General features: G+C 39.0%; 2 protein-coding genes across 3 annotated transcripts in view; both read right to left on the bottom strand.

Annotated features, from left to right (window-relative positions):
* LOC108603298 (mun) overlaps window positions 1–12,074 on the bottom strand; it is a 64,990-nt gene extending 52,916 nt beyond the window's left edge. For both annotated transcript variants that reach the window (XM_017991973.1, XM_017991972.1), the window contains exon 1: window positions 11,990–12,074. The gene's annotated coding sequence lies outside the window, so the exon portion shown is untranslated. The remainder of the gene's footprint in view (window positions 1–11,989) is intronic.
* Window positions 12,075–16,832: 4,758 nt separating this feature from the next.
* Window positions 16,833–17,472, bottom strand: LOC108603303 (putative SERF-like protein). Its single transcript, XM_017991979.1, has one exon. It carries the CDS (start codon window positions 17,421–17,423, stop codon window positions 17,238–17,240), a length of 186 nt encoding a protein of 61 aa, XP_017847468.1. The 5' UTR covers window positions 17,424–17,472; the 3' UTR covers window positions 16,833–17,237.
* Window positions 17,473–26,647: the final 9,175 nt, after the last annotated feature.

The following is a 26,647-nucleotide window of genomic DNA, read 5'->3' as shown; positions in this document are numbered from 1 at the left end:
TTTGTGTGTGAAACAAAAATTGACAGCAGCGCAAGCCGAAGTCAGTCATGAGCAGCATTTACAATTACTTTTTAGCGAAACTTATATAGACAACAATAGACATAATGCAGCAATAACGACAACAACACAACAAATACAAATTTATATCTATGGGCGGCACAGCATAGACATTGAATGCGCTGGCGATGGGAGGCGCGCGTGCCGCCCACAGCAAACACTGAATAACATAAAAAACTTTTTCATTTACAATTTGCTCACTGTGTCTATGGCCAACAACAACAACAAGAACAACAAGTGCAGTAGCGCAACAAGACTACGGCTAACAAGAAAATGTTCGAAAAAAGTTTTTTAGTGAATGCGAAAAGTTGTTGCTGCTGTCGCGACTTGGCTGCGGCTTTTGCGTTTTACCAAAAGCTTTTATTATCATTGTTGTTGTGCCAGTTGGCTGGCCGACTGGTCGGCGGCGTATACGCAATATGCAAGTGTTTGCAAATTAATTCACTTTGCGCTGCGCTTTTATCGCAGCCAAATCGCGCACAGACACAGAATCAATAAAAAGTATAATTTACTGTGATTTGACACAAAAGCAAAGAGCGCCCGCTAATGCATTTGACTAAGGACAAGGCAAACACTTCATGTAAACAAGCAAGGCGCGCTACAAAATTAACAACAACAACAACAACAACAGCAGCAGCAAGCGCAGGAAGAAGAAGAAGAAGCAGCAGTACGATAAGCCTGCAGATACAAACATGTTGCAGTCAATCACAAGCGGCAGCGCCCAAGAGGCAGAGGCAGAGGCAGCGGCAGCGGCAGAGGCGACGAATGTTGTCAGTCAACGAAGCAAACATAGTCAAACACTGTGACAACACACACACACACACACACATATAGACAGTTTGGGTGTGTATGGGTGGCGTTTTGTGCATTTCCCTTGTTGCTTCTGCTTGAAATGATTTTTTCGCAGCTCTGTCTCTCTCACTATGTTGCCCTATGTGGAACTTAACGAGCCGCACACGACGCAATAACATTTTCCTTATTTTTTCCATATTTTCTTTTTTTTTTTTGTGCGGCACGTCGGCCGTTTGAGTCGTGTGCAGCTTCAGCTTTGAGCCAAAGTGTTGCCATAACGAGCGTAAAATGGCGGCAAAAGAACGTTGCGAATGAGGACGCCGCGCGCCGCGTTCGCTTTGCCAAAGACAACAAGCGGCGCTTTCTAAAACAAACACACGCCTCAGCGCTGCTGTCTTGTGTGCACACAAAAAAAAAGGAAAAGAGAATATAACGAAGCAAAAATTGAAACTAAAATAAAGCCATATTTGCAACACAAATTGTAACGAGCAGCCAACAAAACTGCAAAATTTATTTATTTAAAATTGCAAACTCAGTATGCAAACGTTAAGGTAAGAAGTCAACCCAAGCAGCAGCAGCAGCAGCAGCATCAGCAGCTGCGTAGCTTAAAGCTCTCCATACCTAAGGCTATAAACCTCTTTAACAAACTGACCAACATTTGCTGTCAATGCAGCAGACTTTGAAGCTGACCAAGCTTAGCAACATGCACATACAGGGTGTCGCCGATGCTTGTTCCCAAATTGATACATCAAATATCATATTGATATTTTTTCAAATCATGCATATCATTAATATTTTTAAATATTTTTTAGAAATATATGACAGCTCTAAAAACAATTCGCTTTTGTTTGAAAAATTTCACCTAATGCAATTCCAAAAATAAAGCGATTTAGTTGAAAATTGCTTTTGAAATTTTTTTTTATCTTTAATATTTTTTTAACTTTAATATTTTTATGTATATTTTACACATATACGACAACGGTAAAAATAAATCACTTTTGTTTAAAAAGTTTCACTTAATGCATTTCAAAATAAAGCAATTTAGTTGAAAATTGCGCTAAATTTGCTTTTGAAATATTTTTTTACTATCTTTGCAAAAAAAATTGTTAATCTATTTTAAATTTCTCACTTCATAGGCATTTATGCATTTTTGTTTGATAACTTTAAATAAACACAAACAAAATAAAAACAATTTCAATAAAAAATTACGCTAAATTTTAAAAAAATTGTTGCTTTTTTTAAATTTTTCAATAGACTTTTTTATGCTTTATTTAATTTAAATTTATTTAATTTAAAAATCGTTTAAGAACAAACATTGTAGCGCATAATCTCAACTAGCTCGTGCATTTGTTTTAACAAAATATCAAGAGCACCCTGCACATATATAGAATGTGTTCTCGTGTGTGTGTGTGTGTGTGTGTGTGAGTGACCAAACAAGCCAATAAATGTACCACAAATTGTATGCGGAGCAGTGTCAGTCTGGAGCGAATTAGCACTGCATTGGCATTGTATTGGGCTTGGACTTGGACTTGGACTTGGATGCAGCAGCAGCAGCAGCCTCTGACCACAAAATGCCTTTCGCATGCTTCGATTCGATTTAAATTGGAATTCTTTGGACTGCATAGTAGCCCTCAATGCTAACAAAGCAGCAAATTGACGCAGACAAAGCGAATTCACACTGCCACACATGCCATATGCCGCATGCCACATGCCACATGCCGCATGCCACACACTAGAACAATTTGCATGCCTCAAGCGAAAAGTGGAAACATTTGCAGCCAACGCTACTTACAAAACACTCAACCTGAAAGACCTAATTAGGCGACTGTCAGCGTCTTAAGCAACTTGCAACTGCCTCAACTTACTGACAGCCCAGCAAATTGCAACAAACTTTAGCTCACATTCAGTCACTGCCGAGTCTGATGCAATTAACCAACCCACATCATCTCTCTGTGGCAAACGACTGAACCGCAGCAACTGTCAGCTTAACAAATAATGCATTAATATATATGAAATAAATGCGCTGAGCCCAAAAGGAATTTATATATAACTTCAAGCTATTTGCAAGCTCACAACAAGAAAAAATAAAACAAAAGTAAGTTCCAATCAAGTATTTTTGAAACTTGATTTATATGCGAGTTTTTAAGTTGCTAATTAATCCATTTCATTTCCATTTGAGCTTAGCAAATAATGCATTAATATATATGAAATAAAAGGAATTTCACAATATAACAAATTTATGTTATCAGCAAACTCAACAAAGTTTAAAAACGCTTAAGTCTACTATACAGGAAAAATAAAATAAAAGTAAGCTCCAATCAAGTATTTTTGAAACTTAATTTATGTTTAATTTCTTTCAAGTTTAGCTGTTAAATTAATTCTGTTTCAGGACTGCTGTTCCGGCTAATAAGCAGTAGTCAAGTGCATGAGGCGCTTGGCCCAATTAATAAGCTTGAATAAGTTTAGTTCTATTATAAGGAAAAAATATTCCATTTAATTAATAAACTGCAACTAAAAACTCAATCAAAGTTCGCCTATACAAATATTTTTTCTAAGTACACTTTGGTTTGAATTTAAGCATTTTCAGTATTGAAAAAATCAAGTACATAATACTTGGGTCAGGAAAATTCAGTACCTATCTATATAATATATATATATATATATCTATATTCTATATATCTTAAATCTATATTCTGACCATTCATTTGAATTTGTACCATTTTTTATTCCTGATTTGCTTTTCTGTGCAGCTGCTCAGCACAGTAAGAATTTATTTTGAACAATCTTATGCTATTAGCATACTTTAAGCTTCAATAAGTTAAATAAAAAACGCTTTATTTACAAGCTAAACAAATTAAATAGCACAGCTTTCAATATAAGTCTTGCGACTGTTCATTGAATTTCTTTTGCCAAAGTCAATTTATTTGCCATAGACTTGCATAAACTTTTGCTGGATGGACTCTTGCTTTTTATGTCTCAATTTTATGCTCAAAGTTTGGACTGCATCAGCAAATTATTGGTCAACATAATCCATACGCCCCGTTGGGTGGCTGGCTGGCCTGCCTGCCTCTCACTTTACCCCACCCCACCTGTTTGCGCAACACTTTTTGAAAAGTGCTTAATTCCATTTGGTAACGCTAATGAATTTTTTAGTATGTGCCCGAGAGTATGCGTAGAATATGGCAGCAGAGTCAGTCAGCGAGCAGCGAACTAAAAGCAGAGCGTGGCATTGCTGGCTGCGACGGCTGTCACTTGCTGCTGCTGCTGAGTCAAAGCTTGAACGCAAATTGTACTTTTGACAGGCGAACACACACACACACACACACACACACTCAGCTCGCAAATCAGCTTGCGGCAGACAATTTTCGTGCTGTCTGTCAAAAGGTCACAGGGTTAGCGGCGCTCATGTATTATGTAGCGTGAGTTTTATTAATTCTAAAATGAAGCTGCAACACACACTTAATTGTTGGTTGGCCGAGTCGACACACACACACTGATGCGCTGCTGTGTGTCTTGTTAGATGCGTTTGCATAAATTACACACTGCGTATACGCAATGAAAGTGACGTGTTGTTTTTACATTTGTGCACGCTCGCGTGTGTGCGAAGCGTAGCAGCTGAGACTAACTAACTAACTAACGTATGACGTGAGCATGTGTAGTTTATATAGCAATCGATCGATTTGTAAGCCGCATAAACAATATTAATTGCCTGACCTTGGATTATTGTAGCGTGGGCACAGAAAATTTGACAGCGCTAACCTTTTGGCTTTGGCTTTTACAATTTGAACTTTTCATTATCGATTCGAGTCGAAATGCCAGAAGCCGAAGCCGAAGCCAGAGGCCAATTAATATTATTGTTACAAAACAGTGAGTGAGCTAGCCCTGAAAAGTGCGCTACGAATTTGTGAGCTTATCAGCGAGCTAGCTCTGAAAAGCGCGCTACGATTTTGCTGCTTATCATTAATAAATGTCGCCAAAGAACGAACGGACGGATAGACAGACAGACAGTCTGACAGTCAGGTAGTCAGGGGTCAGCGTGGCTCTTGATTTAGCTATAGCACACACACACACACACACACAGCTTGTAAGCATAATCCAATCGACCTGGCACACACACACACACACACGTATGTGCGCACTCGTGGGACTGGACATGGCAGGCATTAGGATAATGGATGATTACTGGGGAGACGTGTGGCGTGCCCATTTACATGCAGCAGCAACGTTAATCAAAGTCATGTTTCGGTTTAAGGTTTGCCCACTGCCCACTGCCCACAGAGTCAAGCAAACTGCAACTTCCAAAGTCAAATTCGTGTACAATTTTATTTGCATACAGAGAGACAGACAGACAGGCGGTCTGGTTGGCGGTTGGGCGTTCACTTAGACACACGTTTTTGGCTTGCTCGTCTTATTGCATGCCTTGCAATTTATTTGTCTGGGGGCCACCCTTTGCGAAAAATAGTTGCAAACGTCACTGAATGAATTTCATGCATTGACATTCATTCGCTGTCTCACGCTCTCCCCGCTCCCCCCGCTCTCCACCTTGCCCTAGACGTCAGAGTGCACTGCGACAACGACATGTCAAACTGACCCAGTTGTGCTCCACGCTGAACCGAACCTAGAACCGAACCGAACCGCAGCAAGGCCCAGCAAGATGCATTGACACCTACTATACAGCCCCCCAGACTCGAGCACACCCACCCACTCTTGCTCTGTCTGCTCTTGTGCTCATTTTTGCGGTGTGTTTGCATGAAAATTTGGTCAATAATTTGAAGTCAATGTGGCAGACAGGGGTGGGGGGTGATGGTACTGACTTCAGAGCCAGACTTGTTCATCATTTACGAGTATTTTTGTAGCCGTGTGCCATTGCTGTTTGTCATTGTCATGTTGTTTTTAGTTTTGTTGTTGTTGTTTTGCAAATGTTTGCAATTTCATTGATTTTCCGTTTTTGCCTTGCATTGTTTGTATTTACAATTGGTGAACAAGCACACACACACACACATACACACTCATGTACTATTTATTTATTTTCGCGCCCAAACATAAATAATTGTTTATTAAATTATTAAAAAGCTTGGCACTTTAATTTGCGTTATACTATATATACATATAGGAAATGCATGCTGGTGAGTTGGCATAAATGTGGCAGAGAATAAAAAGAGCTGATCCTTCTGCTGGAGACTAATATACTTATAAGGTATAAGCACTCTTTAGTGGTACGCAACGAAATTTAAGCTTAAAAGCTAAAAATGCATGTGTCATTTTTAGTGGGAATTGGCTTAAATAAATGTATTTTCAACTGAACGTATCTTTGAATTGTTTGAATATGAAAAAATTAGTTTATTTCAATAAATTCGCATTCGAAAAAATATATATTATCAAGATACTTGAAGCATAAAGTTAAAGCAAAAGTGGGACTAAGAAATATTTTGCTTTACTATTAGACACATTATTATAAAACTTGCGTACAAATCTTGGAATCATTAAATGAGCAGCTATAGCTACGTTCAAAGCATTGAAGCCTACGTTATATGGCTTAAAGCGTTCTAGGAAAAAGAGCAGCAAAATAATAAATATTTGTAAGCTAGTGAAATGATTAACTACAAAACTCGTGTGGAGAAATTAATATTTATAGACTGGCTCTAATTGTGTGGCCATACCAATTAATAATAGTTTAAATACTTGCAGTTGTGTTTTAAATTTAAATTGACTTGCCCCACTTTTTAAAAGAAGTGCATGTTTGACTTCACTAACAAATTAAGAGTAATTAAATAAGGCAGAAGTACATGAAATATTTAGTTAAACAAATATACAACTCAACAATTAATTGTGGTTAAATAGTTGCTGAAGAAATTTTAATAAATAATATTTAAAATAGCAGTTTAAACTTTAAAGTCAATTCAAATAACAAGAATGCCTAAAGCGATCTTGTTGCTGCCCACGCTATATAGATATATATAGCAGCTATAGCTTTATTACACTCGAACGCCGTAAATAGTTGATTATGTGCAGTGGCCTAGCATTGAGGTGGTTGGGTAAATGCTAATAAATAAGCCAACTCCATTTCAACACCGGCCACACATTAATAATGCAAATTGCTCACTGATATGTGAGTAGATTGCCCAGCAGTGTGGTCCTGTCTCTAACTCAATGTGTGTGCGTGAGCTGCGCGAACTGTCTTTGGCAGTTTAAGCTCTGCTCTGGCATTGGGTCAACAAACTACGACAATTTGCTTCGTTATAATTTAAGTATAGACACTTAAGTGCCAGGCAAAGCAATTAGTGTTGGCTGTCAGTTGATGACGAGCGGTGTGCAAGTTATAAAAATTAAAATTCAAACGACTACAAAGCAGGCACAATGCTGCGTATGAGTAATAAACATACTCTCATATTTGTATGTATGCAGCTTTTTCAAATGCTACACACAGACAGACAACAATGCACACACACGCACACACGTGCACATGCATATATAAAGTAATTCAGTGTTGTTCCAATAAAGTGCTTCATAAATATTTATTGGATTATCGAACGTATCGGACGCACGCCCATATGAAAGGCAGTCGTGCATTTGTTGCTGCGTTGCTCCTCGTTCAGCATCTGCTCGCTCTTGCTCTGGTCTTGCTGCTGGGTCCTGGGTCTGTCCATTGCCATAATGAATATAAAGCAATGAACATTGCAATAAGCGCACGTATGAATAAATGAGCGTACGTATTGAATGGTCATGTTCAAGTGGTATGAGAGCATTCATAACTAAGCAAGTGCCAGTCTTAACGTCTGTCCGTCCATCCATCTATCTGTCTGTCTGTCTGTCTCTTTGAGGTTTCTGTATGGTGGGCATGAATATAAAAGCAAACTAATAGAAAAGCACTTTGAAGTGTGTGCTTCTGCCGCTTTGTTCACAAATTCTTTGGTCAGATTATTTTGAGAGACAGAGCCGAGCAGCAAGCATTGAAATTTCGCTTTTGGGCAATCAATTTACGCACACCGATCAGCAGCTAATTGCTGCGCTTAAGACCCCAATTAAAATGTGAAAAGCATTAAGTGTCAATAGGTTTTGGATTTACGACTAATTATAAGCGTATTAAATTCGCATTCAACTTAAATTAATGCCTTTAGTCGTAAAATAAATATGAGCAACCCACGCACACTCTCGAGCTAATATTAAGGCTGTATATATATTTATTATTTATTTTGATATTAACATCAACAATCGCATTCGCAATCGGAATCAGGCGTGCAAACAGCAAACGCTTTGGGGCTTAGGGCAACTGGCTGCATATTTTATGGCCTGTCCTTCTTGATATGTAAAGCTTGAAGAGTACAGCGGGGGGTTGGTTGGAAATTCTTATGCTGAGTTGATTTACACATTTTACAAAAACATTGAAGCGTGTAATTCAAAGCGGGCACTGATGCCATTACTACTGCCACATAAGTCAAACAAAGCTGAAGCAGAGAGTGAGAGAGCGAGCGACATATATTTACATATACATATATATAGCATACAGTATAAATATTTGTACACTAATGTATTCATAGAGAATGACAACTGACAAGAGAATCAGATAAATGGCAAAAAAAATCTGACGCGCTGAGCTTTGCTTTCTGCTCTGCTCACTCAATTTTGTTGTACGAGCGAGACGATCACAGAGGTCTGGGAACACGGCAGCTGCAAGTATGATGGGGGAAAAAAAAAAACGAAAAGGGCCAAAACACTAATCACACATATATCATAAAAAGTGACTTTGAGTGTAACTGTCAGACTGCCACGTTGGCAAAAACATTCAAGAAAGTCAGCACATATTCAAAGCGACGCCATGAAATGGTTTCAATTTTTGTTTACTGCTAAATTCTTTAGAACAGCGCAATGTTTACTTATATATTATTCATTTTTTTGTTGCTTGCTGCTGCCAAAAGTAATTTAATTGAAAAAGAGGGTTACGTTGAAAAAATTAAGCTATTAGCACATTAAGCATTTACTGCATTTTCAGCATGTTGGCAATTAAATTTCAGTTGAAATTTCGATAGTCAGAAAGTTGTGAAAAAATGTTAAAAAATATATAAAATAGAAGAGTTCAGTTAATGATATTTTAACAGTATTTGCTCAACTGCTTATGCTCATGCATCTTAAGATATAATCGTTTAACATTTTCAAATAATTTTTAATTGATAGTTAATTTAATTGTCGTGATAGATTTTATAGCCTATGCTCAACTTGTTTAATCTTTTGAGTTTACAATTGTTTAGCATCTGCTTTGCTACATATTTTATGAAACTTTGTTAATATCGACGGCGAAAAGCATTTAAAACATCTAGTTCTAGTTTTAGTTGTAGTTGGTGCACTCTCTTTGTCTGAAGCTCATAAACTATTCATGGACAAAGTACACAAATTACATGCGAACTGTTGTGACCCTCGACATTATGCACAGTCAGCAACTTTTTGTAGCAAGTTTCCCCAGCACAAACAGTTACCTTTTGCCTAGTCTCACTAGCGTTCACATTGTAGTTGGGCCCAAGTCAAGTGATGCAAGCGGCGATAAAAAGGCCTCGGAATCGGGTGTAGTCAACACAATGCGCTTATGTTAGTGGCGCCAATATAGAGCCATACAATTCATACATTGTAATATCGATTACAAGGCACTCGAACTGGCAATCACGTAACCCACACACACACACACACACACCTATACAGGTGCAAACACTCACAGACTGTAGCTCAAGTGCTTGCTGTGCTGTATTGTTGGGCTTGTTGCTAGTCCACGCTGCGTATACGTATTAATAAAGCGACTGTAGCATGGGAGAGCGCACATAATTGCAGTCATAAAACTCGGTAATTATAATACAGACATACGCATACAGACACACGCACACATCTTTGTGATGAGGCTCACTCAAACTGCCAACGAGACGGCGGCGAGTCGTGATTGATTATGCATATCAATGGCAGTGGATCGGTTGAGTAATTGCTGTTGATTTAATAATTTATTGTGGTTCGTAATTATTTAAACTACGCGACAATGCGCGCGCCGCCGCAGCTGGACAGCTCAATGATTTTAATTTTGTACAGCGCTTCACACTCTCAAATGAAATGCACACACATGGGTTTGAGCCAAATCAGCTTAACAGGCAGCTACATAAAGCTGCATTAAAGCTAACTACGTACGTTGGTAGTAGCTGCCGCAGCAATGATTCATGATTTGTATGCAGCCGGGGAAAAGCAAAAGAAATGCAATGCAAAGTGAAAGGACCTTTTTGCACGAAGCTCGGAACAAAAGCGAAGGGCGACGGCGGCGGCGGCGCTGAAGCGAGAGCAGAGCGGAGTGCTCAAGCAGAAAAACAAATATTGTTAGAGTTGCAAGCAAAATAAGCAAAACAGCAGCAGCAGCAGCAGTTGGCAAATGCTATTTGAAAGAAATGCAAAAAAACGCAAGGTAACTAAGCAAGAAAAAAATTGTAGTAGTGAGAAAAAAATGTCAAGGTAAAACTAACAGACTGGCGACGGGCATAAGGCCGCGAACGGAAACGGAAATGGCAGCAACGACAGCAGGCAACAGCGTTTAAAACGACTACAACGAGCAACTTCATTTTAATGCAATAGTTTTCATTGATAAGCAACTGCACACACAAAACGCTAAAAACAACAAATAAAACAGAGAGCGAGCGAAGAGAGAGAGAGAGAGAGAGCAGCAATAAATGGCCTCGTAATTAGAGTGTAAAAAGGGCGTCAGGCGCAAAGTTCGAATCGTCGTTCAAAAGTAATTAAAAAGTTCACAACAGCAGCTCACAGAGTTGGAGCGCGACATTTTCCACGATAACAGCAGCAGCGCCAAAAGTTTGTAAAGATTTCAAGCAAAAGCGGCGGCTCCACTCTGTGCTTAGTTTAGTTTGAATGCATTTTATTGCGCTTTAAATCGCATTTGAATATCAATTAATCAGTGCGCGCTATAAATGGGCGGCAAAGCTAAACGGGCGCCAGCACTTGAACAAATTTTGAAGCGGCGCGTGCTAAACAATTTCACGCGCAATACACAAGCCGCAAATTTCACGCATTGAATTGAAATGAAAATGAAAATAGAAAATACAAAATTTGTATGAAGTAAAATTCCATACTAGCAAATTGCAGCCACAAACAATTTGCCGCTGAGCTACACTAAGTGCATGAAATGAATGAAGCGTCAGAGCCTATGGACTGGACTACACACAAACACACACGCACACATGCATGTCTATGTGTGTGTTTGTGTGTGTGGCAGTTGTCTTCGTTGTGCGAGGTAATCACGTCATTATCACGTGAAATTTCGGCATTAACGTAAATTTACGATTTGCACATGAGCACGAGAGCAAAAGCAGAAGCCACACAAAAAATAAATGTACTATAAATAAAAACTACACACACTAACACACACAGCTATGCACACGTGTGTGTCTGTGTGTGTGTGTATGTTACGGTGTCAGTTTTAACCAGAGGCACGTTGGCTGGGGCTCGACTGGCTGCAACGCACATAAACTCACATTAAATGCGATTGCCAATTTATTTACTAAGTGAAGCACAGAGCGAGGAGCGAGCAGCGAGGAGTGAGGAGTGAGCTGCTAGTGGGAACACGAGACTAAAAGCTACACACAAAACAGTGGAGAGCAGCTGGCTCAAATTTTAGAGCGGAAATAGTGCGGCTGTTAAAGCTGTTGTTGTTCTTAGGCTGCTATTGCTATTGTTGTTGCCAGCCCAAAAAACTTGCAACACACACACAGACAGACACACACACAAACACAAGCATGCCGCGCATATTGGCAAGTTTTTTGCATACAATTAACGAGAGTGGCAAGGCATAGGTAAATATCCAAGTTATAGCATATATAGCATGCTAGCGCGCCTTAGCTTAGAGCCAGCCACATAGACTCAGTGGCAACCACATTAACCCATTAGCATTAAGCTCGCTTTCTCTCTCTTTCGCTCTCCCGCTCTAAGTGTTGTAGGCAACAATTGAAGACGTAGTCGAGGCAGCTGCTTTCTCTCTACTTGACTGACTTCTTGGCTCTACAATTTTCCAACACATTTGCCGCATTAAATTGCATGAATGTGGCATATGCAGCACACACTGAGAACAAACAAATCTCAGACACTCAGACGTTGTGTTCGTTACGTTTTCTTTTTCATGCTGCTTCAAGTCATATGAAAATTACACTCCAGTGAATCTGCTGACACTCAATGATTTACATGCGCTTGCTTTATTACTTTGTTTTATTTTTTGATATTATATATAAATTATTGTTGCTTTGGTTCACTCGTTTTTGACGATCACACGCAACACCAATCAGGCGACACTTGCCGGCAACTGAAATTCTAGAATTGCTAGTGGCACACGCATTCGTAATTCGATTCGTTTCTCGTTTCGCAACCTTACGCAGCTCGCTTTGCCATTGGCCGCGTCCGTCCGTTCTGCACGAGTTTCAGTCGCAAACTGTTTGTCCTTATGCCCATATTAACTGAATTGCTGTCAGTTCGTATAAAACGAAAGGCGGCTGCAGTTCGTTTAGTTAGCTCGGCTTTAGCTTGAAGTTCGTGTTTCGAGACACGAGAGAGCGCGTTTACTGTTATTCGTATTTGGCGCCAAAATGTTGTTGTGTGTAGAGTTTGCTAGCACAGTGAGTGTCAAACTGTAAGACACTCTAGAGGCAATGCCATTGTGGCTGTATTTATGTCAGATTTATGTCCACCCAAGCATTTAGTATAAGAAATTCTTTTACAAAGTCGCTACCAATCAATGCAAACCAAACTGCAGCCTAGTGATTTGCTTTAAATGAGCAGCGCACCGCTCTAATTTGCTTTGCTTTGAATCAATTACAATTACGTATCGCTGGCATCTATGTCAAGTGGTGCAATCAACGTTTCCCCAGTTGATTCCCTGCCCCCCAAGCGGCTCGTTGCACAGGTGGCACTCACTCAAACTCGTGTGGAGACTATGCAACTGCTGTGTGGGAGACTTTTGAGTGAGAGAGAGCGCAACTCGCACAACTGCAATTATTTGTTTTGTTTTGATAGCTGATTCGCAGCCGCAGCAGCAGCAGCAGTGGGAAAAGCTTTTGATGTTAGCCTAGGACTTGCTGCAAAAGCTTTGCGAATTGACACATAAACACAGCGTGGCAGCAGCAACGACAACGCAACAACGCGTGGCAACGTACAATAAAAAATTGCGTATACGCTACGAGCGCCCCAAAGTTACTCGGCCTGCGGTAATTGGCAAAATGTGAACTGGACGTTCCCCACCTTTCTCACACCTACATTAAATTGCATTCGCGTCTTCAAGCAGCCGCAGGTCATTGCTTAAGTATGAGCACCCACGACCCATAAAACAATGAGCACGAAATTGCCAAGAGAGACGCCCCGCAGCAATAGGCGCCAGCAACGCCAGCAACAGCAACAACAACAGCTCAAGACTCGTAGAACAAGTTAAATTCTAGTGTGCGGCATTTCAACATGTCGCCAACGCAATAAATCCATAAAGATGGCCCCTTTAAACGCACGACTGAGCTCACCCAGCAGTAGCAGCTGCTGCTGCTCAGCTCATACCTCAGCTGGCTGTTCTCTCAGCTCAGCTCTCTGGATGACGCATTGCGATAGCCAGCACGTAGCCTGGCGCATGAGAGCACCTTATAATTATCGCACGAAATCAAAGCGTTAACTTCCCCACTCAGTCTCACAGTCCTTCAATATTTGTATAACAATGCTGAAGTTAGTACTTAAATATAAACGAGTAGCTCGCGAGTACGTTTATGACTTAAACTCGATTACCTGCGCCTAATTCCATTTGATTATAGCTTTAATAACATATCATCCACTTACCTGCAAGAGAAAAGAGAAAATGAATGTAGTTAGTTCATAATAGTTTGTATATTAGAGTCAGCTAAACGGATTTGATTTAATTTCTCTAGCAGACTAAGCTAGGAGTTATCTATATCAATATACAAAATGTTAAGAGTCGCTGCCGCTGCTAAGTGTTTTTCAGAATTCTGATTCTATCGCTTTTGGACTATTGTTAGTTAATGGGATTATTTATGTAGTGTATTTATGTTATTCTTCTGTCAGGTAGTTTGGGTGAATTCTTTTTAATCTTCTTATTGGTAGCGGGGTTGACCAGATTGCTAGCCAACGAGTTGGGATGGGCCATGAGTCCGCGTATCGGCTGCTGTGTTTGTTGATTGTTTTCCGATCAGTAAAAATCGAAAGTCGCTTTCAATTGCCTGGAAGGCAAAAACGAAAACTATCTTCGTTCTGCGTCTTTCAACTGCTACTGTCAAGCTATGATTCTCTCAAATAACTCCATTGAGAGTATGCAGTAAGCTACTTTGGCCGAAGCTTTATTACTTCAGTTCTCATAAATGAAATTGTAAACGTTAAAAGAATCTCATTTACTCTCAACTCTCCCTCAATTAGGCGTTTCTTATTCCATATTAAATTACTTATATTAACATCTACACTCCACTCATATATTTATTTATTTACTAAAGCCAATATCATCCACATTCCTTCATATATTGTATTTACCTATAACTATTTTCATCAAACAATACAAAGTGAAAATTAAACAATTGGCTTCAATAACAATAAATTCATAAACGAGATTCATATATCAATATTGCATATATATATGCTTTTCGGCTATACATTTTTTTTATACACTTTGATTTTTCATATTAAATTGAAGAAGGTTATCTTGAAGTTAAGCAAATATAAGTAACATAGAATAATAATAAGAATATTAATCGAATAATTATAGAAGAAGCAAGACTAGCTGAGTCATATGTGTCTGGCCAGACGGCCATCTGTCTGTATGAGCAAGAAGATCTCACAAACTATAAGAGCTGGAGACACCAAACTTGCTATATCACTTAAGATTTAGTACATATATATTAAGTATATTTTGAAAATTAATATTTTTATTCTCTTCCCCGCAAACTCTCAACGCGCATAACTTTTAGCACAAAGTGTGTCAAGCAGTCGAGTGCCTGCAACTTCTTTTTAAATGAAATTCATATAAAAATCCACTACACTTAACGGCACAATTGCAATAACTTTAATTCCATTAATTGCTAATAAAAATGCGTGCAAAAAAAATCACACAATGGGCAAACAAAATATAAAAAGACGCGCACTTGGTGGCAGACATCAAAGCAGGGCTAAGAGCATAAGACAAACACACACACAAATAAAATCAGCAAGACTAAATGTAACAACAGGGAACACAAAACGAAATAATAAACTTCAATCGATTGTGTGCGAAACAAAAAAAATAAAATAAAATACAACATTTTGCAATAAACAAAAGTGTGGAGTGGAGATACTCGCTGCATGGAAGCGCAGTAAACGCCACACACACAGACACAAGCACACACACACGCATACACACAAATATTGCTAACTATATATGGTACTGCAAAATTTGCTTGCTTTGATGTACAAAGCGCTGGAGTAAGTTGTTTGTGGTGTGGCAGGTGGTGGCAGGTGACATGTGGCACGGCCGCCCGTTGGCGAAACAACAGCCACATAGAATTGAATTTAAAGCCACATGAATAAGCCAGCAGAACGCCATGTGGAGAAAACGTGAGAATTGCTTATTTCGCGAAAATTAGAAAACATCAGAGGCGACACATACAACAAGCATATGGGGCTTGCAACAATCTTAACACAACTGTGACAGTTGCCACACAGCCACTTGAGATGTCTGTATGACTCCGGCAATGGTTTGGTTTGGCTGCATAATTAGAATGACGCCAAACACAACAGGCGAAGCCGCTTGGCCGCAAACCAGGAAACAGCAGTGAGACAACAATGCGTATCCATGTCAGCGTCAGTCAGGACAATTGCACTTAGTCATTCAGTCAGCCAGTCAGTCAGTCAGTCAGTTAGACAAGTGAAGTAGAACTTTACGTTGGCCAAGCCAACGCTCGTTCGTTGGTTCGTTCGTTGGCTAATTGAGCTGTTGTCAGCCCAAGCCTCAAGCCCGCACTAGTTCCTTCTTTCAGCACCAGGTAATGCATCAAAAGTGTGCGTGCATGCGTGTGTGTGTGTGTGTGTGCGCTGTAGAAAATGTTAATTTGCAGCTTTAAGTTCCACTTCAAGGGGTGAGGCACTGGGCAAAGCAAATTGTGTGCATTAGGCCCAGTTTATTGGCCCGGTATACAAGTCGTATCCACTCAAATGGACACTTTTCAATAAAGGGCCACACAACTCGACTCGACACTCGACACGATTCAGACGTAGCCAGCTGAAAGGTTAACATTTCGTCAATTCCTTTTTTGAGCCAACTACTCGCACCGGAATGCCTGGTTACGCTCAAAGGACACGCATAATAGATTGCCAAGACAAAAAGGGACGCACACACACAAGCAGACGACGAATAAGCTGTAAAGTTAACAACATTACCAACAAACACTTTACATAAAAAGCGTACGCGCTGGCGTATACGTAATATATACAAAAGGCATAAAAGAACATTTTAATCGGCACATTGCTGAACATTTCAAGTAAATGACAAAGGGTTGACTTGCTCTATTTGCTAATTAGCTGTCAGACGATGTTGACCAAGGTTTACTTTAAGTTTAATATTTTATATGTGGCAATTGAATTAGACAGAGACAGAGAATAACAAAAGCCATAAGAATTCATATAATGAATACAACATACCAATAATTAAACAATATATAGTAATAGTAAATTAATCAATATAGATCGATGCGGCATTAAATTGGAATTTGTGGCTGGCAACAAGCTTTAGTTAACTAACTTTCATTTTTTTTTTAACTTTGCTGTTTTTGTTTAATCTTCTCTTATATTGAGACTAACAATAAGTATACAAATCATTATATAACAGTTTCTTAATACTGTTTTAGGATTGCACGTTCCTAGATTCTATCGCTGATTGGTAGGTCGTTAGTTAACTAACCAACTCTACAATCGAAGGCTCGCATACCTATAGTGATGGCTTTTAAACGATGCTTTATTTGCAAAAATATATATCTTAGAGTAAATAATTTAGTCAGTTATTTAGAGAAAAAAGTGCTTGTTTTGAAAGCGAGGTTGCTGCATTTCCGCTTGTTCTATAGATTTGCTTATCGGATATCGACAAGCGAAACTGCATTTGCTTCAAATAAAAATTTTGATTGAGCTAAGCTTGAATTTCGTATATGTTTTGATAAGCGATGATTCTTCATTTTCGATTTGATTATTGAATAACGACAATCGAAACATGCACTTGCTTCAACTGCTCTGCAGCTTTGTAACGCTGCCCAACAAAAATTTTGTGTTAGCTACGCCGATTGCTGAGAATGCATGTGGCTCTCATCTAAGAACTGGAATATATATATATATATATATATATACGTGATCAGCTTTTAGTCTTTACGAGCAGCAGCTGCTGCTTGCTCTACTTTTTTCTTTTGCTTTTCGCGCATTAGCTGAGCGTCTCTGGATTTGCGTTGCTCCATGCTAAGACCATCAGAGCGTTTGTTCATCGACTGCTCGGCTAATTTTTTTTGATTTTTAGCACGCGCAAGATCTCGCTGATTGCCACGTGTCATAATGTTGAGCTAATATTTTAATTTATTTACTTTAAGTTTATATTCAAAAAATTTGTTGCGTCGAATTTGAATATTTGACAGTCAAAATTTGTCAGTTATGCTACTGAGTTGACAAATATGTTAATTAAATTAAAGCAAACAATTGAGCTTTCGCTTAAAGTCAGCCCCACATATTGTAATTTCTATATTTAGTAACATAGTTTAATTCAAGCTAAAGCTGCGGCTATGCAAAATGCAAGCATGAGAACGATGAGCACACTCATTTGTACCTTTACACCACTTCAAAACTCAAACACACACACACAGAGACAGAGAGGGAGAGCGAGTTAGATAGAGTGGCAGTCAGTTCGTCAGCCACTTGGCTTTGCTGCTTGCTGGTTGTGTGAATCGCGCTTGGGGTAAATTACTTGACAGAACGCATGAATTCCAAACGCTTGCCAACACCAAATGCCGTCAGAGCCAGAGCCAGAGCCAGAGCCAGACCCGGAGACGGACACGTCACGGGCCATGACAGAGCCAGAGCCAGAGCCAACAGCACTAAACCAAGCGCGCTGGGTGTCTGTTGTGTCTGTCTAGTCGCATTGTCTGTGTAAGTGTAACACTGACGAGTCACTGTCTGTGTCTGTATGTGTGTGTGTGTGTGTGTGTGTTTGTGCCTGTGTCTGTGTGTTCGACTCAACTCTTGTCGCCTCAAGTTGACTTGACGGACGTGGCTTATTGTTTCATTTTTTGGCTGCGCTTATAACAGCAAAACGCATACAAAAGCAATTTATCATGACTTAATTGTGTGTGTGTGTGTGTGCTTGTGTGTGTGTGTGTGCGTAACTGTCATTGGCGTGTCAAGTAAACTTAAACTCTACTACGCGTATTGCTAGTTGCCCCATATTGTTGCTGCCGCCTTTTGCTATTTAAGCCTATTTATATTTAGTTTCGACAAAAACTTGGATTGACGCTTGCCATATTCCTTCCACATGGAGGAAGCCACTGGCAGCTCCATTTGCCCATTTCAGGCATGCGGATAAAAAGCTATTAGAGCTCGCTCGTATAGCAGAAAAAAGTAGTGAGACGACGACAGCGCCAGGCCAAACGACAGCTGTCTTCAGCTGCAGCCCGAGTGCATAAATCTTGCGCCTGAAAATGTCACCAGCCCCCAGCTCCAGCTCCAGCTCCAGCATAAAAACTGGGAGCGCTTGCTCTATGATAAAATGTGTGGCGGCATGTAGCCTTCAGATGTGTGGCAGTTGCGCTGTCAGTGCAACTACTAGCGAGCTGCATAGCTGGCAACTGTCTGGCTGGCATTTCTTAAGCCCAGAGATTAACTTGGGCTTGTCGCGGGGTCTCGCGGTTTTTGGCCTCGTCAAGTCAAATTGCAAATTGCATATTCAAATGCGCAGCGCTTTTTACAGTCGTCGTCGTCGGTCGTCTCGCTAGTACAAATAGCAAAGATTTGCGCAAGCAGCGCAAAAATAAATGCAAATGCAAATGGCTTGACAGCGGCGCAGCGCAAAATGTTTTTGTATCCCGTACTACGTACGCTAAATTGAAATTAAATTTCCCCACCCGAGCAGCGAGCAGCGAGCACCGAGCACAACGCAATGCAAGCCAATCATATGCATCATATCTAAGATCTGACCCCAAAAGAAAATCCATGCAAATGTCCCACTACGACGCGTGTGTGTGCACGACCCAAAAAAATATTTATATATACATATATTTATATTAGGGTGCAACGATTTTGAGCGTAATAAATTGTACTATATAAACTATGGTTAATTCCTAAGCTACATGAATTTGAAGTAAGCAAATGTTAACTTGAGTAACAAAGCAAGCTGCGAAATTTAAAAAAGCAGCTGCTCAAATTGTAGCAAACAATTGATTCCATTACTAACTTTATAATTAATGCAGAAGTAGTAAAGAAATGGAAAAATGAGTATAGAAACTTTTATGGTTTGTTTATGTAACTAAATTGGTCTACAAATTTGAAATCTAACAGCTTCCTTAGTCTTCCTCTATTAACAGAAACGAATCAACATCATCAAAATTTAATTTTCATTAAGATTTGGTGCATTGTTTATATTGTGTATATTGTGAATGTACTGATGCTAAAGAGTTTTGATATCAAAATTTGTTTGGGTCGCAACAGAAACAATAAAGAAATTGTATTAAAATTTAATTTACAATTTCTAAATGGAAAAGAGCGCATCAAGAATTGATTTCAAAACTATGAACTCTTGGTGAATATATCTTAAAGATTCAGCCTGAAGGCCTTTCTTGCTCTGGCTATACCAATTGTACCATAGAATTTAATTCTGGCTACTGCTAAATAAATAAATAAATAAATATAATTGTGAGGCTTTAGACACGTCTTTGATATAGTTTTAGACTTTATTCATTTACATTTATATTCCAGTTAAGTCTCAACTCATTCGTTGTAGCTAAAATAGAACAATAAATATTTCTTTATGGAGATATGCTCGATCGTATTCAGATTTACCGATTGTCGATAGCTAAGAGCAGTTGCCAGTTTTATTTTCCTTTTCGGGTTCATGCAAATCGATGCACCCTAATGTATATAATACGCTGAAAGGAACAGAGGGCTAGCTAGCGAGTAAGCATTGCCAGGAGCGACCAGAGAGCAGAAAGCAGACACTAATGCTGATATGACTTCATCTTCAAAACTTGCCAGCTGACAGGCTGGCAGGCAGGAGCACAGGAGCTTGACTACAAGCGATTGCACAATGTGTGGGCTCATTTTGCAGCAGGCGCTTCCTTTAAACTCTCACTCGCTCTCTCGCTAATGATTCGACTCATTTTGTTGGTCGCAGTCAATTTAATATGCTCGACGCTATAGCCGAACAACAGCTAACCGCAACTGTGACAAGCATAACAGCGACTAAGGCAGCGACTGACAGCAAAGTCAGTTTTTAGTTGCATCTTGCATAGGGCCGGGCCGGGCCAGACCAGGGCAGTGTGCAGCTTGGGCTGCCACACTGATGACAACTTAAGAATGTCATTAAATTCTCATACAGCCAGACAAAAGCTGCAAGTGCTTCATGGCGAAAGAATTGCCACGAGGATTTTAGGGACAATTTAAGTAGCACGGATTTAGAGACAGCATCAGCATCAGCAGAGCAACTGCGCTGACAACATGAAGAAACATGAAAACGGGCCCACTAACATTGCAACAATAACAACAACAACAACAACAGTTGCTACAAGGCTCCAACCACATGGAGCAGCAATGGAATGCGGTCTCTCCTGGCTGCATGTAGAATAGCAAACAGCTTGTTCACCAGCCAGCTCCACACACTGCACTCCACTTCACTCTGCTGCAGCTTGCAAGACACCAACCAACCAAGAGAGTCCTACTTGCAACTTGTAAAGTAAAATGGAGAACAAAAAAGAGAAATGAAAATGTTTGCAGCCATGCTGAAGCAAAAAAGAAGAAAACGTATTGCTGTGGGATTCGCCGCTTGCTTTTTTCGCTTTTCTTTGCTATTTTCTTTTTTCTAGTTTTTAGTTACTGCTACTTTTGTTGTTGCACTTGCTTTTTTTCTAAGCGACATGTGCAACGCATTCGCATTCAAAAAGTCTATTTCCCGTGCAATTGCAACAATGCTCAGCAGCTGTAATTGCGTGTGTATGTGTGTGTTTGTGTGTGTGGGTGTCACTGAACATGTCCTGGCAGCAGCTTTCTCGCTTCGTCGTCGTCGTCTTCTTCGTTCGCCTCGCCCTCTAGGCACTAAAGAAAACAAATGAGTGGCAGATGACGATTCCAAACGTGGCATGGATGCCATGATGAGGTTTGCCCTGTGCGCCTAAGCTGAGAACTTATTTCGTGTACCGGCTTGTAAGCAACACACACACACACACACACATGTATAACATATTTACAACGACAGCGCAATATTTTCTAAGCTTTCAGTATTTGATCAAATTAACTGGAAACTTAATAAAATAAAATGCTTTTAGCAAGTTAACTTAACCGCGTAGTTGCAATAATTTTATAAAAATGTAGCTTGGCATATTTTTAAAGTATAATGAATATATTTCTAGTCAAACGCTTTAAACTTCTAAGCCAGCGTAAGCATAAGAGAGAGGCCTATGAAAAGAAAGCTAAAGCAACAATCCCCAATTCATTTACTAAATATTATTATTTAAGTAATTAGCATTATCAAGCCATTAGACTAGATTTTGTTTGGAAGTTAGACTACAAATTAAATTTAAGCTGTTATAAATAACAACAAATTCATTAAATACTCTAAATTAAATCTATAAAAAAAATGTCATTAAATTCAGTGACCAATGTGATTTAAAATCTATTTGATATTTACAATTTAGTCTTAATTTTTTTGTAAAAAATGGAAAAAGGGGGAGGCGTGGCAGACCCCATAAAGTATATATATTCTTGTTTCTGGTTGCCTTAATTCATAAATTATAAAGACTTCGATTGAAGACTAAATGTATTATTAAATTTAAATCGAGCTGTTATAGCAATGATGGCAACTATTTAGAAAATAATAATTGATTGCTTTTATTTCAGTAAAATTTCATTTAAAGCATTACAAACATAGTCTGCATATTTTAAGCCTGTGATTCTTAAATAATATTTTAATAAATTATATTAAATGACTGAAGCTGCATTACTTAAATAAATTTATAGAAGAATAGGAATAAAAAGATGCCAATGAAAATTCTTTACTATTGTCCATTTTAACATTAATGTTGATCAAATAAATTACTTATTCAACAATTTAAAATAAATACCTATAGGCCCAATTATGACTTCAATGCAACAACGAAGGAACTCATCAATTAAGCTTTATCTAATGAAACCGCCAATAATCAATAGCACATGTTATAGAATGTTAAACTATAATTTGGTATGTCTCTCTCAGTGTTCGGTCGTCACTAACCACATTCTGTTAACTGCATATTAATAATAGGAAGTGTAGAATATTTAACTAGAGCAACGTCGGTGATAGAATCTGCTTAAAAGGAAATAATATTCAGTCAGAACAATTAATGTTAGCATTATAATTAATTTAATTATGCCAAGCACACATAGTATAAATAAAATAAATGTGCACAACAAGAAATTATAAAACAATTGCAACTTCATTAGCAGCAACAACAGCAGCTTGGGGAATCAAAACATATTTGGGCAACGAATTAAAGAGAATCCAGTCCGTATGCATTTCATTGCAGACTTAACAATTGATGCGAGCAGACAGATTTCATTCAAATATGCAACACGATAAGCAATAGATAAATAAAACATATAAAACTCTCATAAGAAATGCAGGATAAATGCTGGCAGCCATTTATGTTTGCCACAAAAATGGGGGGAATGGTCCATTCAGTCAGCCAGGACGACGACGACATTTGCCTGCAAGTTTGCTATTTACTTATGCGATAAGCAAAGCAAGTTGCAAGCGCCCAGTGCACGTCAAATGCAATGCAAAAGGATACGAGACACATATGTGTGGCGCTTATTGATGACAGGCAAGGCAACAATGTCGATGTTGATGTCGATGCCCAGCAGCGGGCATTTATATTAAACATTAAAAAGGATAACTAAAGGAATGCCGCACACGCAGCTTGAGCGGAAGTACAAACAGCAAGGCAAGCGAGCAACAATGGAATAGCTAACCGACTGCTGTCATTGTTGATTGCGTATTAAAATATTTATAAAATGCAAATTGCATAGCTTCCACTTGCAGACAAACAAGGATATAGAAACGTGTGTGTGTGTGTGTGTGTGTGTGTGTCCAGAAGCAGCAGCAGCTTAGATAAGGATGCTGCTGCTGCTGCTTTGCAGTATTTGTAAACGTTTATTTATTTACATTGATTAGTTGTGCACAGAATTGTGTGTGTGTGTCACGCCCACAAAGCCAACGACACTTTCCGGTGTTGTTACCACAGCAATTGCCAATGTAATTGAAAACCTACAGCGTGGGGGGACTCACCTGAAGATAAATGATGGTGAGTGGCTCCAAGGCTTGTTTTTGTTTTGCTTTTTTTTTACATTTTTTAGTTGTGCGCGATTTTCATTTCAGTACAAACAAAAAGCAAGTTTTTTTTTTCATTTTCATTTCACACATGATTTCTGATTGCCAAGCCTAATGCCGCACAGAGCGTCGACAAAAGCAAAAGCTCAGATAAACGAAAGTAAGAGACGAGCAAAAAGAATAAAAAAAAAATAAAAATTGCATGTAATGAATAAATTTTCGAGCCAAGCTGCTTGCTCTTGCCCCAAAGCAGCCAAACAGAGCTGGGGAGCTGTAGCTGTAGCTGGAGTTGGGTGGCTGGGGAGGGGGCTGGATGGGTAACGCGGTGAAAATGAGCCTTGAGTTCGTTTAATGGAATGGATGTTGCGTTGAATTTTTCAATTTCATTCAATTTACACTCAACGACGACGACGACGTTGGCAACAACAACAACAACAACAAAGTGGGCGCAGACTTTGCGGTTGCTGCCACACGCCACAAGAAATTGTGCTGCTTGTTCTTATTCGCGACGGAAATGTAGCAATTTGTATGCTGCGCCTAAACGAATTTTAACGATATGTGAAATGATATTCGACTTGGGCAACGATCAAAATATGTGTGTGTGTTTGTCTTTGCCACGCCCACACACACACACACACACAGACATGTGTGTATACTTTTGCGTAATTTCACCTTTCACGGCAAATTGCCGACTGAAAAGCTCATTAAAAAGTCAACGTCTGAGGCACTTAGAGCGAGACAGAGAGAGAGAGAGAGAGCGAGAGCAATTCACATTCCATATTCCTTGCAACATTTGACGTCACAGCCACAAACAATCTGGCAGCTCAAACGTGGGCTTAAGACAAGCCTCTGACTCTGCTGCTGCTGCTGCTGCTGCTGCTGCTGCTGTGGCATGGGTCCGAATTCTGCCGCATGTTGCCCATGGTCACATCAGCAGCAGCAGCAACTTTGCTTTGAGTTGTCGCCACAAACTGCAAAGTGTCAACAACTTGTAATCACCTGGGCGAGCGAGCGAGTGAGGGCGAGCAGCCTACACTTGGTCACATTTTAACACCTGCTCGTTATCAACTTTTGCTGGCTTTGCGCAAAAACACACAAAAAAAGGCAGCAGCCCTAGCCCTGCATAGAAAAATGATGTAAAAAGTGTTGCAACATCAAAAAGTTTTTTGCTTTACATATATATATATATGCTATATATACATATATAAATATTCGTTTTTGCTCTGCCTTGTTGGCTTTAGCCCAAAACCTGTCAGCGCAGTCCAAAATTATGTCAAAGTTGTGGCACGAGGCCTGCCTTGCAACCTGCCAGGTTGCCAGTTTGCCAGCTAAAAAGTGCATGAAACAAATGCCATAAAGTTGCAACATGCAGCGGCGGCGGCAACGGCGGCATTGGCTCATTAGCGTTGTCAGCTGAACGGACGGACGTTCAAGTAAAAAAGGCAAAACCAAACTCTACTGTGCAACAAAACGTGGCAGCTTTGCCCTGAACTCGCCACGCTCGACGCTTGTTGTTGACACTTTTGCTTATTCGCAGCCAACAGCGAAACTGAAATTTGAATTCGCGTATTGGCAACAAGCAATAAATCGTTTGACATTTAGATTTGTTTACTAAAATAAATATATGTAGCATAGGAATATTATTTAAAATACTATTTATATATTTATATTATATTCATGACAATTATCGGGCTTCAAGTTAACGTCTTGAAATCTTAGCAAACGTTTGCTATTCTCACAAGAAACCTAAAAGCATATTGTGGCTATATCTTAAAGCTGCTAGTCATAGTTATGATCAGCCACGCATTGCTTAATATGAATTTGTAATATGGCCGTTGTATATTCTACTAGCATCAAAATGTAAAATTAAATAAGATTAATTACATGTCATGATAAAATTTTACACAATTTAATAATTTAATATAATGAATTTTGTGCATAAATCAAATATTTCACTTAATTACACTTAATTGAGAACTGGAATATTATTATAAATTTACTTTTCGAATATTTAAATTGAAGCTACGTTAATGGTCTTGCAATCTAAATGAATAACTTTAGACTGTTTTGATTCGTTTTGCACTTTAATATATGGACTTCTATTTCTTTTGACTTTTATTTTCATTTACAAAACAAATCTAAAATGCTGTAGAACAAAATAAAAAAAATTAGAAAAATATTTGTTACTAAATTTGTCTACATTGAGGGAATACGAAATCCTTGCTTATATAAATTGATGTATAAATTTAGATTATAGACTTTCTGGCTCAGTTTGTTAGTTGTACTTTATAGGAAGAATAATTTGAAAGCAATTTAGATTCAAATACAATGCTAACTATTTGTCTTTTAGCTTGCTCATCGAACTGAGTCATTAGTAATAAAAATTTTAATGATATTACTGCTAACTATATAAGTTTATTTTTAGAATGATATATAACATACTATATGTATTTCTTTAATGGTAAAAACTACTTAATAAATTAGAAGACAATATATAATAATTATATTTTGATAGTTAATTTAGTTTATGTTTCGGCTGTTAGCTTCAGTTGAGTCATCTCTCTCTCCCTGTCTCTCTCCCTCCCTCTCTCTCACTCCCTCTCTCTCTATCTCTCCATCTCTCTCTCTCCCTCTCTCCATCTCTCTCTCTCTCTCTCTCTAAGTTTAAGCCTAATATTAACACAACTTAATGCAATTCCGTTTTCCATTTATATTGTATTGACTTGATTTAAATGTAAGCATTTTTTTGAAATATTTTCTATTAGACTTTTGTAAAGGATATCCCTAGATACCCGAAATTCTTTCGCTAGCACAAGACGTTTTGCAAATTGATGACATTAAATTTAGCTTGAGCAGAAAAAAATATCTATATTTTAAACTAAAGAATGCGTGCGCCCGAAAAAAAAACATGTTAAGGGGGGGTAGGCAGTTATAAATTAGATTGCCCTTGTTCAAGGCACCAAAAACTGTAATGCAAACTGTTGGCTGAAAATTCGATTTGGAATCGCATTTTATCTGTTTAGCATATTTGGTAGCAACAAAAGCAGCGAACGCCAAACGACTGCCGAGGGATAGCCCCAGCGAAAGGCATAAAACAATTTAGATTCAATACGAAGGATATAAGCGAAGGATATACGCGCGATATGCATTCGCCAAATGGGGAGCCAAGGCGGCGATAAATGTGCAAATTTCCTAAAGGCCGTGGCTGGGCTG

This window comes from Drosophila busckii, chromosome 3R (assembly GCF_011750605.1).
Source record: "Drosophila busckii strain San Diego stock center, stock number 13000-0081.31 chromosome 3R, ASM1175060v1, whole genome shotgun sequence".
NCBI classification, from domain to species: domain Eukaryota; kingdom Metazoa; phylum Arthropoda; class Insecta; order Diptera; family Drosophilidae; genus Drosophila; species Drosophila busckii.
This window is presented reverse-complemented; position numbering and strand designations above follow the sequence as displayed.